A 19,939-nucleotide genomic window follows, 5' to 3' on the forward strand; every position below is an offset into this window, starting at 1 on the left:
CTGCGTTCTGGCAGAACGTATCCAGAAACTCGATTACTGAGCTCAAAATTATATTTTTCAAGCAGCCTATACATGAAATAATTCAATGGATTGGATCAGTTCATCATGTTTTTTCACAGTAGGGTGGCTAACCTGCTTGTTTCAGTGTTGCTCAGACAAAGGCTGATTTCATAACTACTTATTAAAAAAAGAGTAAAATTATTTTAATGATAAAACTATGCCAAAAATATTAAAAGTTCCTCCAAAAAAGACAAAAAATATGTAAAGCATCTTACTGTATTGTATAATGCAGATGAAAAACAGAAAAGAAGATGAAAAAAAAATCATGTCCTCTCCCTCACAAAACCTGCTTGTCTGTGTCTCAAGAACAGAATCTACAAATCTTAAAAGTTTAGTGGACAGATCTAGGATGAGTTACAGTGAGCTGACAGCAGCTTTTCAAATAACTGGACATCATGTGTGTTATCTTTTCAGGAGTTTTACTCCCCCCCCCATTTTATAGGAAACATAAGAAGTGAATAGCTCTCTAATCCAAAAAAGTTTTATGATTCATCCCTCTTGACTAAAATGAAAGCATCTTCCTTTGAATTATGTTTAAGATAGAGTAGTGGAAAAGATGAAAGACTTGCATTTCCCCCCTCCCTGATCTTGTCTAAAATACAGATCAATAAGTGATGTCACAACAAATCAGAACCTGAGGCGTTTTGCTCTGCCAACAGTCCTGCTTCTCTGGAAGAAAAGCTTCAGAAATGGAAGCAATTTTTTTTTTATTCACTACAATGATATGAAAAGGATAAAAAACAGAATTCAGTGTTTACAAGCAGCTTAAAAACCCTTCTCCTGAGGTACGCATTGTAAATTATAAGTACTTTGCTCTTAGCAATACATGTATTGTATAAAAGTCTGAAAAATATTTAGTAGTGTAGAATAAAAGGCAGCCCAATTTTATTTTGAAATTATTTTTCAATGTTTATCCACAATATGCCCCACAAACCGGCTGCTTTATTTCTAAACCCTCAAAACTTGGTTCTGTGAGATTTTACAAGAAAACTGTCTTGTGAAATGAATTTAAGAATGATGACTGTTTACTAAATATCAGGAAAAGCTTTTTGCTTTAGTCATTATTGGTTCACCTGCTTTATCTACATGACAGATGTTTCTCATCACGTGGCATTTCTCTCTCTATGGGCTATGCAGATCTAAAACATACCAGGAACTTTTGGAAGAAAGATGGTTTTTTTTTTCCTCAGCTAAAGATTTCCAATTCTGTCATTTTGTTTCCTTAAATATTCTTTTCATCAAATGCAGGCCTTGCAATATAGGCATACAAACTTGGTAAACAAAGAAGTTCTAAAACTCTGTTCAGCAAAGCTATATTTTGTTTCATTTGCACCTCGGAAGAAGTCATTAACTGCTTCTTTATTCATAAAAGAAAATGTGGTTAAGAAGTCTGGAAAAAACCACGGTGTGCCCCCAGCTGTTTTGATACCTATTTTAACGTCCTTCCCAAAGGTACTGTGCAGCTAGAAGTTTCCGGCTGCAAAGTTATTTAAATGAGCTGAGGAAGAAAATGCAGAATTTAATGAGGGATAAAGCTTACCACTTTCACAGCCAAGCATTTGGCTGCCTGAAGGGTAGTGAAAAAAAGTAGCTTCTGTGAACTTCTTTGCTAATTGTACCATACCACATGCGGAAAGCCGGTTGTGCGGGGACGGGCTCCGAGGCCGTGCAAGAGCTGCAGGCGATCTCCAGTGGCCACCGTCCCCGTCCCCTGCCCCAGGGCAGGGCTCCTCCAGACCCATGCTCACAAACACGTGTCACCTGCTCAGCACCTTCGGTAACCGGGGCCTCCACCATGTCCCCCACTTCTCTACTTGTAAATATTCAGAAACCTCCCGCTCAATTTGCAGAGACAACTAAGATGTGGCAAAGGGCCGACAGTTTGGTGTTGCGTATGGTGCCGTATCTGGGATCTCAACGTGGACGGTAATTCATATTCTTAGCAGATCTGCTGTTATTAACATTGAAAGTTTTACATAATGCCTAATCTAACCTAAACCTCTACTGCTGCTTCTTATCTTTCATAGCTCTTACACATAGAGCAGAATATTTCTTAGCTCATTTTCTTTATCTATTTGACAACTACTTTTGTCAAATATAGATAAAGCTGATAGCTTGCTCTTTCCATCCTTGTTTTCTTTAGGCTTTTTAAGGAAAAAAAAAATGTTGATAATCTTTCTAAGTGTCTTTTTTTTTTTTTTCTTAGACACCTTTTTTTCCTGGATCCTGTTCTATTGGTCCACAGCTGCCTTGTGGGATGCCTCTCACTGGATGTCATACTCCAGCTGAAGACTTCCCATCATTGAATAAGTAGCAGGATTACCTCATATGTCTTGGAAGTAATAATCCTATTTCTACATGCCAGGGTAGTACCTCTTCCCCTGCGCAACGAGATGACATGGACTCATTTTTGACTTGTGATCCATTACACATTTTAGATACTTTTCACCAGTCTATTTGTGCAGGGCCACGCTTTGCTTTCGTCCCTGCTGAAACCTTATCCTACAAGGCAGAAACTTGTGAAAAGCACCTTGTATGACCAGTGAAGCTATGAATGTAACGGTAAGGGTGTAGGGAAGCAACCTGCCGGTATATGGAAACTTCACTATTTTCCACACTGTAAGTCAGGCCCAGTGAAGCAACATAAGCTATTACAAGTCATTGCAGCTCTTGCAGAGCTCTGCGATAAAAGCACCTTCATTACTGTGCCAGGAGTCGTTTTGACCTCTGTGCCCTATGAAGTATTTGACCCAAATATAAATTATATTGATAATTTAATGCAGCATTAATTCAAAGAAAAGTTGTGTTTACACAAAAACCCAGTGTAATGAGCAACACTCATTCCTTTGCAGCACCATGATCTTGATTTGTACTGTCCTGCAGTGACTTCTCTGACCGACTAGCGATTCCCTTCTGAAAATAACAGAAAAGACAAAAACTACCATAAAATAAACATGATGAAGTATTAAGAAAGAGGAGTAGTTTTTCTCTGTTAATCTGATTCATTTCATCAACACCACCAAGACACTGAGAGCTCACTACAACGCTCAGTTGTTACATGGTCTGCAGGATCGAAGAAGGGAAACTCAAAGGCTCATCTCAAGCCCAGTACTGGCACCATGAGGATTTCCTGATCTAGAATTGCATTATTGATTTTCATGTAGTGGAGGAAGAAGAATATTAAAATATTTTTACTTCGTATGGACTTTCTTATCTCACAATACTTCGCTGTGGATTTTTAAAAAATTGCTCAGCTATGTTGTGTGGATCAATACAAAACAGTACAAGCAGTAAAAAATTCTGTAACTCTTACTGGTGCTCAAGTCAGAACATATTTAGCAATGCTCTTTACATGAGAAAGCCTCAAAAAAACAGTACACCTTCCTATTTTCTGATGGCAAAATAACTACAAAAAGGAAGACTCAAAAACTATGTAACAAACATGGCTTTATAATTGGCTGTTGAATCATTGTGGATGTTGAATAATTGCTTAAGGAACTTTTTTTTTTTAATATAAAATTAATTCAATATGCTGAGTAAGAAAATATTGTGCACAATATCGCTTCATTAAACACAATTCACTAATTTCCTCAAATACCCAGTTCACCATTACTAATGAAAACATGCGCTAAGCAACAAAAAGCCTAGTGTGAATATGTATATCACGAAATTCACCTCTTGGGATATTGCAAGGAGAACGCAATCTCATGTCTTTTTCTATCCTAAGGGTACAATTACCTCACAATCATATCCTCTGTCTTCTCAATATCTCCCTTGTCTTCCCAGAGTAAACAGCCTGTTTTGTTTGTGTGAGGAAAATCTTTGATTTATTTATGAACAGGAAAACTGGGAAATGTTCTAATCTTGGCTGAATTGATTATTTCACTTTAATTAATAATAACCATATAATAACTTCTAATATTTCCCTTGGAGTATTGTTGTACTATGTGAAAAGTTTTTTCTAGGGTTGCTGTGGCTCCTTGTAGTAGAGTGAAGGAAAGTCCACCTCTTCTGTGTTCCTCTCTGTCCCGTATGTATCCTCTAGATAGGACCAAAACACAAAATATTTTCATTAAGGTAAAAAGATGTTAAAACTTACCATTTTTGGCCTTGCAGGATCTGTTATCAGGCTGAAGCACATAACCCTCCACACAGGTGCAAGTGTATGATCCATCTGTATTTGTACACATCTGGCTACAGCTTCCATATGTATTACACTCATTCAAATCTAAAGGGACATTAACGAGATCATGTTTAAGGATTAGATAAAAAAGAAATTAAACAAAAAATCAGAATTCTAAGAGAAAAGTTTAAGTCATTAAGTCATTATGGTATGATGCTTTATGTTTTCTCCCTTTTCAAGCCATGACCTTACCACGGATGTTGGCTGTTGAAATTACTCCAGTAATCAAATAGAAGGCTAGGAGTTTGCAAGTTTAATAGCTATTAATTTTGAAAGATTAAACCTTCATTTGTTCAAGTAGTAGACAATGTCTACATCATGTTAGGGAGACATTTGGGTTCTTGTTAATTCTAGAGACCACTAGTTATCAGGATCGATGAATGAAGCAACATTTCAATAGAGGAAATAATTTATTATCCTTCTCAACCTATTTATGCTGGCAATGTCTTATAGTTCCTTAAATGAACTGTCACAACTTCTACATTAAACCATCATCCACTACATCAAAACCTATATATTTGTCTAATAGATATAAAGAACAATTTTCTCAACTAGGTTGTATAGGCATAATGTCATAAAATCAAGGTATGCTATTTAACAGTGGTTGAGGGTTTAAGTAATAAATTGGCATTTTAAAAAACTGCCGTTGAAATTATTTCCTCAGATATATTTTCAATCACAAAACTTGACAACCATAGAGCAAAAGAACTTATAATAAATTATATTTATGAAGAATCTGGCTTAGCACTATTACTTGGAGAGAGGAGTGATTGGTAATGAGCACATACATAAGGCAACAGAACTCCAATCTGCTTATAAAAAGAGAAAAAATAAAACAAGAAACAAATACCTGGATAGAGGATTAAGAAGTCATATATTTATAAAATGGAAAAGAACACCAATTTCAGTCTGCAATTAATTGCGCCAAAATATCATTCCCCGCTAAGTTGTATGATCTAGGAGTGTTCATTTATCAAATTCTAATCTAGATGTGACTTTATGGGCACAAGGCGAAACGCTACAAGTTTTACAGGGTCTCCTGGTGGTGAGATCTGGAGAGCAGCTCGCACAAATGAGCTGTGAGCTTGTCTGAGCAGTGGGAAACGCTCCCCGCCTCCTCCAGCCTGGCTGAGGATGCTTTCCTCCCAGTAACTTCAGAACAGCTACCGCTGGGGCACGGAAGCACCAAAGGATCAGCAGGGAGGCCCCGACTCTCATTTCGGAGGGGGACTCTTTCCCCCTGTCTGACCCTACAAGCCCACGCTCATTCCTGACGAACACCTTTGAAGGTGGGCGAGGAAGCGGCTGTGCTGGCCAGCCCGCTGCTGGCCAGAGCTGGCAGCCCACCGCCGCCTCTCTGCCCCTGAGGGCCAGCAGGGACCATTAGGACACCTGGGTGCTAATGCTACAGTGTGTGTCTTCTTTACCTGTGCAGCTTCTTCCATCGCTGCTTGTTTCATATCCATCTCCGCAGTAACACCTGGTGCCGTTCCTGGCAATGGCACATTTGTACTGGCAGTTCATCTGTTGGCATTTGGGTAGCAATTCTGTAATAATGTTATTTAAAGCAAAATGTTACTAAACATTTTTATTATTCCTAAATTGCAAACTTTAGAAACTTTTATATATATGTAAGTACATGTCTCAGGAAGGAAACACCACTATTTACATTAGCTGTTGTTGGAAATGTGATACATAATACATTGCAAAATGCTTGCTTTGAAAACTGCATTTCAGCAAGTTAATAAGTAGAAATCAGCATTTTATTTCTATCAAAAGTTGCTCACAAGTTTATTATCGAGGTGTACTGTTGCTCTGATTAGACATCCATTTTTTGCACATCAGTCATTTTCAGTCAAAGCAATGATTTGGGAAAAAAAACCACCAAAGCTCCAACAGTTAGATTATAGTTATAAAAAACAGCCAAGGTTATGAGAAAGGTTTCAACATCTCTGTCTTTCCTATTCCTCATATCAATTGATTTTCTATCTTTTTAAAGCTTGTTTTGATTTACTGATACACATATAACCTTCACAGCAATCAATGGGAATACGTTCTGGCTCAACAATTTAACGTTGGACACGTAGTGTTGGATAAACAGTGGACACGGTATATGTCATTACTATTGAAGTCCTTCATAGAATCTATTGCTTAAATACCTATCATCAGCACAAGGTGTGATGCTAACAACCAGAGGAAATATTGTAGAAATATACACTGTAATGATTTCCAGCATGAAAACAAACTAAAAAAACCTCAAAACACTTCCCAGCCCCAAGCTGCATGACATGTATCAATAATTTTGCTGATCAAAAAAATTGTATTTTAATGAGTAATAACATTTTTTCCTGCAGGAAAATAAGAAAAGGATTGAGGTAAACAGCTTAATGTGTTGATCTGAAGCTATTTTTCAAACCTACATGCAGAAGGCTCAGAAAATAACCTGCAAATGGACAAAGAAAGGTTCTGTTACAGGGTTGGCTTTATGTAACTGGGTATGTCCTAAAGAAGAAGAGAAATCTGTAGTTCAATATGGGGGCAGTTTTAATCCATCTGATCATCATTCATCCCAAGTTCTACTTGGGAGTAGTATGAAAATGAATATGAAGAAGAGTCTGCATCAGCATCTGAGCCCTGGGGCTTCAATTCTGGAATGTCTGCCACTGTCAAAGCTGAAATTTTGGGAGAAAAGTGGATGTGGCTGGCACCCAAAGTTACTATTTACTATAATGCAACCATTCTAAAAACAAAGAGGTTTCGCATAATTATCCCAGGGCATTCCCTAGAATTCTGTAATCCAGACAATCTACAGACTGGCTACAGGCTGATAAACCATCCACTGTCTAAACCTGCCCATTTTTCAAGTGGTTTGTGGTTATTTCTCTGCCTTTTGTGCCCTTGTGAATGGGAAGATAATACATTTTTTGGCCGTAGCGTGCTTTGGTGGTTTCTTGTCCCCAGTCCAGTCCCTAAATCTCTTGCACCTTTCCAAGAACAAGTCCCACACAGAATGCAAACCAGGAAACCTCCCTAAAGGTAACCGAAAATGGGACTGCACTCCAAGGTGTGGAGCTGGAACCAAGGCAGATTAGGTGGTATCTGTTTATTTAATATCTCTATCTGAACAAAATCGACATATACATTTCATTTTCTAAGCAAACATGGATCAACCACCCTTTACAACCTATAATTTTCTTCCTCAAATATTTGCCTTACGCTATACAGCCAGGAGCTTTTACTGGATGATAACTATTTGACTCACAAACAGGACTTGGCTTGTTTGCACTCTTTCCATAATGGATGCAGACAGCCAGCAGCTTAAACCAGAATAGTGGGACCAGCACACAGCCGGTAAAGGCTGCTGGAGAACAGCAACAATAAATTTCCATGTGAGATCCGTTAAGGGAAAATTAATAAAACTAGCCTATCTGCTCATATATTTACAAAAACTGTTGTATTTCATTGATTTTAAGTCATTGTAGTATCACGTGGGTGGCTTTTAACAACAACACGGTTGCATTTTCCTTACAGTTAGTATAACTGAAGTGCTGTGGATAGACCATTTCTGCCAAAAATATTTCTTGTCACACATCTCAACCCTCATTCCTTCAGCACTTTTCTATTTTTCACGCTGTCTCTCACAACTTCATTGGTGTCCTCATCCCATCTGCCACGCTTTTAGGAAGGGCTTCTCTGAGGAGGTGTTCCACTGCCTTCTCCTACGCAAGTCCTTACATTCCCTTCATTGTGAATACTGGCTGATCCTACTGATCAATTAAGGAATTCACTTCAAATTTGTTTCCTCAAAAGCCATGTTTCGTGGTCCACTTTCGATAATGGTTTGAGACAGTTAAAACTGGACCAGTGAGAAAAACAAAGTCATCTTCTCTCATTTTAGCCAGCTAGGAAAAGCAGCAACCTATCACTTGCCTCAAGTTTTACACTACAGCTACTTTTACCAGTGTCCCTGGAGGCAGAGGGCTGGCCAGGCAGCCAGCCGGGAATTCTTCAAACACACCAGACTTTCCCACAAATCCATTTAAAAAGCACTGTTGACCACCACGTTTCTACTTCAAATTAATATTCCCCCCCACCAAATTATCCACCATATTATTACAACAGTAATTTGTCTCCATTCACCGCTCCAGTGAACAGCTTTCTTACTGCCTGTGTGAGAGACACCTTCATGCCCCTGATCTGCTAAACCAGCCAGGGGAATCCACAAGTGGAAAAGCAAAAAATACAACATTATCATCAAGGGTAAGTAAATATATCTTCTGTTTCACAAGTTCTTTTGTTTTCTTCATTTTAAGTAACTGATCCTGAAAACCTTTGGAAGAAAACAGTTTGCTTGCCCCTGAAAATGTCTGAAGCATTGAAGGACGTGCTATGGAAGACAGCGTATACATTTATGGTTTGGTTAGATTTGTAACAGGCTTCTTGGGAAGAGGAGAGGAGGCACAGAAAAATCACGAAGCAGTGAACACTGATATTTTTAATGCTCCAGATAGAAAATTTAAAGAGATAAAAGCCAGGGACCCTCATTTCTTGTTCTTTCCCACCTTGCTTTTGGATCAGAGTAAAATTCTGCACCCACTTTGGTCTCCCTTTCTCAAAGTGAAATGGTTTACAAAGTACATAGGCAGTGAAGAATGAGCATCACTGAGCTTTCCACTTTTATTACAGCTACAGAAACCTCTGAATTTGTCAAAGCATGGTATTTCTGCTGGAAGATTTAAAGGAAGATGCTGCACTGAGGGAAAGCAAAAGGACAGAGCTTTATAGCTCACAAGGAGACCCACAATTCAAGACCTGGAGCTGCAGAGCAAGGCATGAGATTTGCAGAAATACAGGGTAGCAGAAGGAGTTGTGAATGCCTTTAGGAGGATCTATTTTCTCCAAGCCCAGGGAGTACTGACAATTCATCCAGCTCTGATTTAGGTCATTTTGTTCAGTGTTTTCTTTCTTCCACAGGAGACATGAAGGGCAGCATTTTTTTCTTCCCTACATCCCCATGAACGAGCCTCTCTAAAGTTGTGCGCCAGCTCTACCACAAAAGCCACCCTGCTTTCTCAAAGACACCCATGTCAATCTTACGCTCCCTGACTTTCACATCCCTCTAGCTCCCAGGTATCTAGTCCCGTAGGAGAGCAGTCAATCAGGCAAAGATGCTGCTGATCTCACCTCCCCTAAAGTGATATACCTTTGACAATGACTCAGAGGAGCTGTAAGCTTCTTGGACAAACTGCTCCCACAGGACTTCATAGTAATAAAATCCTGGCTTCATTTATTCCTTCTGTGTTCAAGGAAATACACGGCTTATCATAGTTCATTCAAGATGAATGATATAAGGAACTCTCTCTTGAATGGCTTTTTAATGAAAGGATTAACCAATTGATCTGACTATCCTTTTTGTCAGTTCCTCCTGAGCTGACATGAGGTTCACAATAGGTTCACACCAGGTTCTCAAGCTTAGATGTTTTGGCTGTTTCTATTAACAAGAAAAGGAGTTCAGCTTGCATTTTCTTAAAACGGGAAGCTTTTTTGGCTCTTGGGGATTGTCAAGCAGTAGAGTGGATTTATGAAGATACCTCAGTTAGCTTTGCCTTTCCTGAGAGGATGAAAGAGGACTAGATTCCTACCCAGCGAAATGCATTTAGATGCCATTATTTCTGAGCCAGTTGGATGATAATAAGGCCTTTTGGCTATAGTGGGTTCCCAATTATGTTTCATAAATACATATGTAATATATAAACTCTATACTGCTCTTTTTGTAATGAAAATATATGTTGGCGAGTACACACAACTTCACAGTACTCTGTAAATTAAAATTTACCGATTACATAATGTTGATAATCATCAATGATACAGAGCTGGAGTAAATAACAGAAATTGGCTGAAGTTTAATAGTTCAAAGTGCAAGATAATATGCTTAGGGAATAATAGCAAAGCTTCTGCTGTCAGTTTGGGATTTCACAATTTGAAACAACAAAAGAACAACTAGTTCATCAGAGAATGACTACGAGCTACCAGTGCAACGTTGCTTGGGAAAAAGGGAAATGCATCACTGGGAGCACTGGGATAAGTATTTCCCATAGGGAAAGGGTTGATACCAAGGCCCAGGATGCTCGTGAGTCCTTTTCTTCCAGGATGCAGCCGTTTGTGGCGGTGCCCACCCCGATGGATAGCTGCAGGGTAAACTCAGATTTGAACAGGATCAGAGAATGGCTTCAGGGATTAGCAGGGGAACGGAGAGCTGCAATCTGAGGGGAGACTGAATTTTTTTGTGTTGATTGGTGCCAGGAGACAAAAACGAAGAGGAATTATGACTGCTGTCTACGAATATATCAGAGGATCAACAGCAGAGAAAGAGATAATTTAAGCTAAAGGGCTATTGGCAGAAGTACAAATGGGTATAAATTGGCCATTAATAAATTCTGGCTGAAAATGAGAATGTTCTTAGCTATTACCATAATCAGGTTCTGGAACTCCTCTTTGAGTGGGAACAGCAGGGACAGAAAAATAAATAAATGCTTTTGACATGGATCATGATAGATTCCTGAAAGACAGCATATGGAAAGGCCCCTGCAATACCAGAAACTACGTTCGTGACCCAGGAGGTTCCTTCTACTACTATATTCCTCAAGGGACAAACTATCTTATGCTAAAACATCATTTTTAATTATGGATCTAAGATTAATTCTTTTTTCTTTGTCTCTGGAACATACCCAAAGGAAAACTTAGGGGAGCTTGTTACTGAACTAGTCTTCTAATTGTACACCATGCATATTCTTATTTCTCTTAAATATTCGTATTCTTTTTGGCAGCTTTGTGTTTCATGAATTTACTTGATCTTATCACTGTGTTATTCATTCGGTTTTTGTGATTCAATATTCATACACTGATGTCTAGACTATTCTTATCACACATATGCTGTAAGCCTTATTTTTCTTTTCTAGTTCATTTTCCAAGTTTTTGAAGTACAATTCTTTTATAGATTAGACTCTAATGTAATCTACCCTAAGTTTTTTGCTTGTTTGTTATTGTTGATGCTATATGCACAATATAAAGCTCTACAGTTTGCTTCTCTGACAGAAAAGGGTAGCTTGATTGATAGAATTCAATTGCTGGATTGAAATAATGCAGGATGTTTTTATCTTACATTTGTTGGTCGTTTTATTAGTTTTGACTATCGTACTGTAAAAAAAAAAAAAAAAAAAGATAAAACTGCAATGATCTTTGTCACACACCTCATCCCATAACTCTGTTATGGTAGATATACCACTGAAAAAAGAGATATGGAAATCAGAGACCAGATTCATATCCTTACACTCCCACTATGGGTAACCTCAGTCAAACATCAGCAGAGAAGAAGAAGGAGTCAAATTTAAAAAAACCCATGCAATATACGGCAGATGTGCCCCATTACACTCAAATGGGGGGGAGAGAAGAGGAACAACACTTTAAGCTAGGAAAAAGATTCCTGTTTGCCCTTAGACAAGTGCTTGGATGAACATCCACCTATCTGGTGTTTCCCATGGCCGGCCCGGGCCAAGCTGCAGCCTCTGCGCCCGGGCACCAGCCAAGCCACTGCTGCTCCCTGACTCACGGTTAGGAGGCGTGGGAAAACACAGGACTAAAGTTGTTTTTTAATAGCCACTAAAATAACCATCCATTTAGAAAAATTAGCTAAGTTAGATGCGGTAAGGACTGAGACGTTTACAGTTAGGGTCCGCAAGCCAGCCTCCAGCTGCCTAGCTCCAGAGATCTGTTAGGCAGTACAGGATTTCTGTATAATGCACAGATAGGGTAACGATAACCCAGAACGACAACTGAAAAACCCTGCATCCTGAACTGCCTACAGCAAGTTAAAGCAAATTGTAAGTCCTGGGTATAACTGCAATCCTTTTCCTTCATAGAGCTTAGATGTCTAAGCCTGAACTGCTGTTAGGTAACTCCATTTGCTTAAACTCCAGAGCGCAGAATCTTTTCCTAAGGCTAGAGTGTTACAGTAATATTTCTAGGACATAAGCAGAGAAATGATGCTTGAGAATGCTGCTTTGCCCTGGGTACCAGGCTGCTCCTGAATTTTCTTCCATAAAATAGTCACCGGATAAAACATATTAACAGATTGCTGTATTTCCACCCTTTGCTGTTACTATAATCATGAAGCAACAGAGTTATACTCTAATGTGCATTCTCTGAGTCCACAAAACTCCCTTTTTCCTAACAGTATTGATTCAACATCCATAAGACGTAGTGACTGGTGCATCCTATGGGGGAACGGTTGACGGGATGTGAGGTGTGGATACCCCTGAGGCTGAAGGCACAGCTGGGTAATCCTGGGTCCCACCTCCTAAGCAAGTGCTATAAGGACAAAGCTGTCCCGTAAAAAAAGCTGAGCACCAGCTTTTGTCATAATCGTTATCATTTATAAGAAAAAGTTGCCTTAACTATACTGTATCAGAGTTCAGCCCCATCAGTAGGTGTCTCCACATTGGGAAACCTTGGTCCTTAACACCGAGTGATGCAGAAAGTTTTACCTGAAATAGGGAAGGCGTCTGCTCAAGGTAAGCACTTCTGAGCACGGTGGCACACGGGTTGTACTTCACAAATTCTACCTGATGTATCTCAACCCTCTATTGGATCTTTCTACACATCACTGTCTATGTGTTGGCAATCAGTTGCTGAACAGCTTAATATATTATTTTAAATAGACATTACAATGCATTTGTCTATTTTATGATTACAAGAAAATTACACATCTTGTTTAATGCACTTGTCAGCCTGCTCAGAACCAGAAGTGTCTTACTGTGATTATTGTTCAGTGAAAATGGGCACGTCTTGCTAGGTAACTTCAGGCTGGTTGTGATTAACAAGATATTATCTTAAAAAAGACAGATTTTTTTCCAGGTTTTTTTTTGTTTCCCTTTTTTCCCCAACCTAATGAAGTCAGAAAGAAGGAATGTTGCAGGAAGAACAAAGCTTAAATAAGCAAATCAAATCTTCCAAATCCATGCCCCAGTCAGCACTCCTTTTCAGATGTGAGTATATCCATCTTCAAAATATTACCTAACAGTATCTCCCCACCATGTTCATGGATAAATTTATTTTTCAAGGATGTACTATTGAAATTTCTTCCTGCCTGACCTACAATATTTGGCTGAGCTTCAAAACAATTTGTTTTATGTGGTGTTCTTCAACCATAGCAGCACAAAACACTTGAAAAGATGAGATCAGCAGGTAGTAGGCATGTAGTAAAATATTAGCTTCACCAGTGGAAATGGCTCATTATTTTGACCTTTTGCTGTGTTAGTTATACCTTGGCTGCCATACACAAGCGTAAGCATAAGCTAAAGAAAAGTTCACATGGGAAAATTTAAACTGGGTAAGTGATTTCATGACTAGAGAGAGTCATTTATCTGGTTATTAATCTGGATACAAGATATAGATTTAAAAGAAGAGATACCCTTCATATGAGAAGAACACACATGTTTAAGTTTATATAAATCAGTTTACAGTTTTAGGTATTTTCACAGTATTGAATACATACTGAAGCAGGTTCATTGGGTTACAGAGAATCATCATTAAATTGTGTCTAATGAGATATGAAGCCTGACAATACTGAACATGTTCGTTAATAATCCAGAAGCAAAACTAGCGACTAATAAGTTTGTGAATGGTGACAAAGACTGGCAGAATAGATAAACTACAGAGAGCAGACCACCTGGCCTTCTCAGTAGTCTGGACCTAGTGATATAAAATGCATTCACAGAGTTAGCTCACGATTTCTCAGCCTTATAAGTAAATTGCATTTCAGTGCCTGAGAATGCTTGAAGAGCAAAACAAATGTAATTTGGTGGCAGTGGCAGAGCAGGGTCTGGTGTGAAAAAAGTTCAGTAATGTTTTGGGGAGGTAAGTGATGTTAGAAATCTTCTCAGGGGGAGCTCTGGAAATCTAAACACAGTTGAGGAGTCTGTCCCTGTGAGGCAGGTCCCCTTCTCCTAGGCTGTCCTTTCACTAAGGCCTGTCTTTAATTATTCACAATCCAGAGGTATGAACCCTATACGCCTCCCACCAAAAGTCTTTCTGAGATCTCCATCTGAACATAAGAAAAGACTTTTCCACTGTGAGGGTGGCTGAACACGGGAACAGGTTGCCCAGAGAAGTGGTGGAGCTTCCATCCTTGATACTCAAAACGCGACTGGACATGGTGCTGGGCAACTTGATCTAGGTGACCCTGCTTCCAGCAGCGAGTTCGTCAGCTAGATGGTCTCCAGAGGTCCCTGCCAACCTCGGGGAATCTGTGGATCCTACAGGCTGTCCCTTTCCTTGCAAAGACCTGCTATCATCACTTCATCCTGCAGCAGCCTGAGACGTACGACGAGGAAGGGGCACAATGAAATACCATCTGCAGAGGGCAGGCGGCACTGGGAAGAGAATAAGGTCAAGATGGAGAGCTGAGGAAGAGCTTTCTCTTCCTCTCCTGTCTCCTGCAGGCAGGAGGGTGGTGGGAAGGCAGATCGGGCAGTGATCGCTCCCTGTGGAAGCTGCTATTGCCTCCCTCTCCCACATCTCTTCTAACCCCTAACATCTCTCCAGCAGTGACAGCTGCACAGAGTTGGCAGGACACAGGAGGCTGTTCATCCTTGCACAGTAAATCTCCACTTCTTCAGGCAAAGCACACAGCATGTCACCTTCGAGACTTTTGCACTAGTCAGCTATCTACTTAGGCAATAAATAGAGCTAGCTCTTGTATCTTAATTCAACAAAAAGCAAAGTCACACACTAGGGAATAGGAAATGCATGCTATATTCCCCAAATGAAGGAAAAAAGGAATTTAAATTTCATAATTGACAGACACTCAAATGTAAACTCCCACATGATGCTGTTCTACGCTACCATACAAGTGCTGTTGTAAGACTCTGTACAGTTAACCTTTGGATGTGAAAAGTAGCAAGCAATTGTGGAGGAGAAATAACACACTGACAGGACCAATATGGCATACTCATACAGCCCTCGCACTGGTTATTTTGTAAAACTGAAAGCAATTGGAAGGTCTGGACATCGTAACGGGCTGTACAAGTGCTCCTCATGTGCTTTGGTGCGAGGTCAACCAAATTAAGTTACAGACACTTCTGTCTGAAAAAGTAAAGTTATGAATTTCAGAAGAGGTAATACATAAGCTTTCTCTCTGATGAAACAACATCTTCCACTTCAGCTTCTTTAATATCACTTACTTTGACCATCAGGTATTTCAATGACCTTGTTCACTCTCATATTTATATACTCAGCCTTATTTCACATTCTGCTGATGATATTTTTTAATGTGCTCAAACAAACCCCTGTTGAATCTTTACAGCATTCATTTTTTAAATGCTGTATACTTCTGGCTTTTTTGTTTGTAAAAATATATACTTATGTGCACACATACCTCCATGTCAGTAGCATCAAACATTTACTGAATGCATTCTAAGAAGTCATCTCAGAATTAATAATTTTAAGCATTTTTTTAATACAACAACCTCCAACTAAAAACTACTGAGAGAGTCCCAGAGTGCTCTGGAAACATTAATTAATAATTGAAGCCCCACAGTGTTCTGCTGTAGCAGTTACCCACTACATCATTAGGGTAAGTTCAGCAGTGCTGCACACTCCTGCATACGATTCCCCTTAGCTCATCCAGCCACTGGATAACAAGGACTTCTAAGTGGAAGAAGCGCGACTGTTACTGTAGTTTTATACGTGTTTTGCAGCTCTGTTTAATGGGAAGGCAGCTCACAGTATGTCATCATCGCTCTTCAGTGTCTCTCTTAAAATAGTCTCTTGTAGATGACTGAAACATCTAACTTCCTCATGCAGATCTCATTCAAAACCAATTGTATTAAAATCCATCTACATTAAGCAATACAAAGTTCATATGAATTTGTTGTATAGCATCATATAACACACGAATTAAGAAAAATCTCCTTCGTTAAAATGTACTTCAGTACCAAAATCATACTACATATCTTAACACTTTTTATAGTCCAGAAAGCAATTCTGATGAGAGTTTCCTATAAACTTAAGGGAAATATTTATGTTTTGAAATATTATTGATTGAGAAGCCACAGAAAAGAATTAAAATCTTTTTATTAAGGCTCTAAACTAAAACTTTGTAACATCTCATCAGTGAAGACTCATGACTGACACCATTGTTGCCAAATTAATGTCTGTTGCCATTTTACGCTAATCAGAGTTTTATCATAAAATAGACCAGACTATGATTCTGAAGGTTTTTAACGGATCTTTTAATTACAATGAAATTATGGGAGGCCCTCCACACCAGTAACCTTCCTCCCCGCTTTGTGAAGCCAAAGCAGCAGCCACACAGCAACACCTCCACGTGTCTCAGAAAGACGTGACCTCTGCAGCAGCTCTGAACAACTCGGTGTAAAGAGCAGCACTTGCACTGGTCCAAGGCTGATTTAGATCCAGTGACCAAGGGAAGACACTAGAAAGCAGGAATCCCTCTCCCATACTTAAATAACAGCAACTGATACTACGTGCTACAGCCACAGACCCAGATCATCACAACAGTTCTCAGTTAACCAACATCAGTCAATTTTCTTGTACAAAATGCTTCTGCTGAGATTCTTAACACTGCAATTTTCAGTACTGCTATCTATATCTAATGAAACCAGTAGAAAGTGTTTCTTTCAGTCCTAGTGGCTGCTAGGCTTGGACCTTACACCTTCTCTACAGGCACTAACATTTCAACCACTCAGCAAGTTCAAACAAAGTTATATTTTTGATGCTTTCTGCAACTTGGGAGCCACATACGAGGTCACTGGAAATCACACAAATCTTCTTAGGTTTCTATTGGCTCACCTTTGCCCACATTATAGAAACAACATCATTAATAGTCATGAATGCCTATCAATTCCCCCCAAATCAGGCAAAATCTTTTTAGCCTTTCAGCCGTTACTGATCACTTTTTGATCAGCTGTGGTGAGATGTAGCATGCGTTTATGCTGGGGGGCACTTAGTTTGCTTCTTCCGCTGGGTACTTAAGCTTAAGAAAAAAGATCCATTAAGCAATACATTTTAAGAAGAATTACTTTTCCAATTATCTAACTACAGTGTACTGGTTTCTAAGTCACCAAGTTTCATTAGTAAATAAACTTTGTGGAAATGAGATGTCCTGCAAGTTAGTAGTATAGGTTAGAAAAAAACCTCAGTGTAGTTGTTTTTCAAAGATAATTCAGAAATGCAAAAAATACCATTGTTCAGGATTGATAATATCCCAAGTTATTCTGCGTACATGTACCTTCGAACAGCGGAGCCCAAGAGCTCTGGGATCAGGTATCAAACATATGTGCAGTTCATGTTTTATCTTGCACTAAATCCATCTGGATAAGAGGAGTTATTCTGCTCCCAGCTCCCACATCTCTGTTCTGACTTCACAGTAAATTGCTGCTTAGTCTTTCATTATGTTATGAATCAGAATCAAAATATTTTAAAACATCAAGCCTCTATTAAAAATAAAATCAGTGAGAGTGTTACAGCACACAGACTGCTGTGAAATGGTGGTATTTACAAGTGCTCCCTCTCACTAAGAATCCCGGATTTGGGAGAAGGTGCATACAAGGAGTAGAGGGCTATTAGTTGGCACTTTAATGCGCTGCTGCAAGAACATGGGATGGCAGTGTTGCCAGACTCTTACATGAGCAAAGCAGGACGCAAAGGACATTTCACGCAAGCATTAATAATGTTGAGGAGCATTGTGCACAGCCACAAGTGCTCTGTGGAGTGTAAGAGCTGTCATGTGGCCCCTGGGCCATCCAACAATGTAAAGCAAGGAATTTGTGTATTTTCCTATATCGATATATGCCGAGTGTCCAGTCCAATGGCCCAGTAAGTTCAGTTGATAACCTCCTTTGTGCCTCAAGCAGATACAGCCTGGCAGTTGCAATGCCATGTTCCCCTTATGTGGCACACCAAGATGTCTTGGTCCTCTTCTGGAATGACAGTTTGCAGAGATAAATCACAAATTTAGCCTCCATCTTTGTTCTGTTGCCTCAACTAGTGCTGCAGATATAATGGGGCAATGTAGCTGGCAAGGGTGTGAGAGTTTTAAAACATTCTAGAGAGGCCAAAAGATTATTACTTTTCCTGATACTGGGGGGGGGGAAAAAAAAGCTAGCATCTTTATTTACTTTGCTCAGTTCTCAGTTATGTGGAAAAACATAATTAAATCATTTTGAAATCATAAAAGACACCTATAATAGCTTTGCCCAACGTCCAATTTCATGCCTCTTCATGGAAGTAGTACCTCAGAAATTGCTTCTCTTCATGAATACAACTTCACTTGACAGATAAAATCCTCAAAAAATTGCCAAGCAGAAACCTCAGGCTCACGAGGCAGTGCCTTCCTGGAAACTCAGCCAAGGACTGGCAATCAATTACATAAAGGGATTGAATAACAACGGATCCCAGAGAACCGAACGTGCGATTCAGTAACTGAACTTTTTTTATATGCACAACTAAACCCAGTGAAGGATAAGAGAAAGGACTTTAAGCTAGAAGAGAATTAAAAACTGGTAGCAAGGAAAAATTACCCTGGAGAAATAAAATTCTTATTCAATTGTTACTTTTTTTTCCTGGGAAACAGACATATAGACTTCTGAACTGTGGCAGGGGCTGGAATAAGTGATATATTTTTTCACAAGCAGCATTTACAGTGTCTGCCAACTAAAGAGACTGAACGTTTAAATTTTTCTCTGCAGCAAGCAGGGTTGGATTGCAAGTTGGCTTTGGGAGCGTGCTTGCCCCATTGGAGGTGCACAATTCATGACAAATTCCACTTAGAGTTGTATATTGCTGCTGCCGTCTGGAAAGACTCACAGTTGCCAATTCTCAAAATACTATTGCAAGTGGTTTTCTTAACAGCTCACTTACCCGAGTGTTACAAATCTGGGTCTTGTCTCATACGTGTACGTTAGTGTGCAGAAATGCAGACGTTCAGAGAAGCTAGAAAATACGAACCTTCGAATCCCAAAGCCTGGAAAATGACTGTGATTCAAACCTGCTCTCCTGATGTCTGGGAGGAGAGGCACAGTTGTATGTTTGGTGTTTTGCCGTCATCTCACCTTGCATCCAGCTAGGACTGTTTAGCGGTAACTTTTGTGGAAGAACTAAATATACTCAGAGCACCAGCTGAAAACATGATCAGCAATAACACTGTAAAGTATGGTAACATCTCCTGCCATTTTACCATGACTCATCTTTCCTCATTGCTTTTCTTATATTTTACCCAACTAACGAGACTTTAGCCTTTGGCAATGTGTAATTGATTCAGTGTTGCTGAGTTTGAAAGCAACAGAAGCACAAGAACTGCTTTTCATTCATTGCTTCATTTACTTGTAACTCAGTGATCTACCCAGCGCAGCAGCTCCGCTGCTCAAGACTGTGCATCATTATTGCCCAGACATGCTATTGTCATAGGCACAAATAATACACAGGAAAGCTTAATTTTTACTGACTGTTTTCCATAGGACAACGACATTTGCTATTTTTCATTCTGAGTTCCCCAGCTGTTGTTTCAGGACTTTTTTTCAAAGCCCTTCAAGCCTCTAGAGCCCAAAATAAACCTCTTCCCTTAAAGCATCCTATAAATCAAACAACTGGTAGGTAGCATACTCCAGTGATGAATCT

At 39.4% G+C, this 19,939-nt stretch overlaps 1 protein-coding gene across 1 annotated transcript in view; it reads right to left on the reverse strand.

The window, feature by feature from the left end:
• LRP1B (LDL receptor related protein 1B) overlaps positions 1-19,939 on the reverse strand; it is a gene marked incomplete at both ends in the record, with an annotated part of 755,097 nt that overhangs the window by 371,395 nt on the left and 363,763 nt on the right. The window contains 2 exons of the mRNA XM_082312062.1: positions 4,160-4,288; positions 5,671-5,790. Coding sequence (XP_082168188.1) covers positions 4,160-4,288; positions 5,671-5,790 — 249 coding nt within the window. The remainder of the gene's footprint in view (positions 1-4,159; positions 4,289-5,670; positions 5,791-19,939) is intronic.

Source organism: Platalea leucorodia (genome assembly GCF_965183815.1).
Source record: "Platalea leucorodia genome assembly, chromosome: 5".
In the NCBI taxonomy this organism is placed as follows: Eukaryota; Metazoa; Chordata; class Aves; order Pelecaniformes; family Threskiornithidae; genus Platalea; species Platalea leucorodia.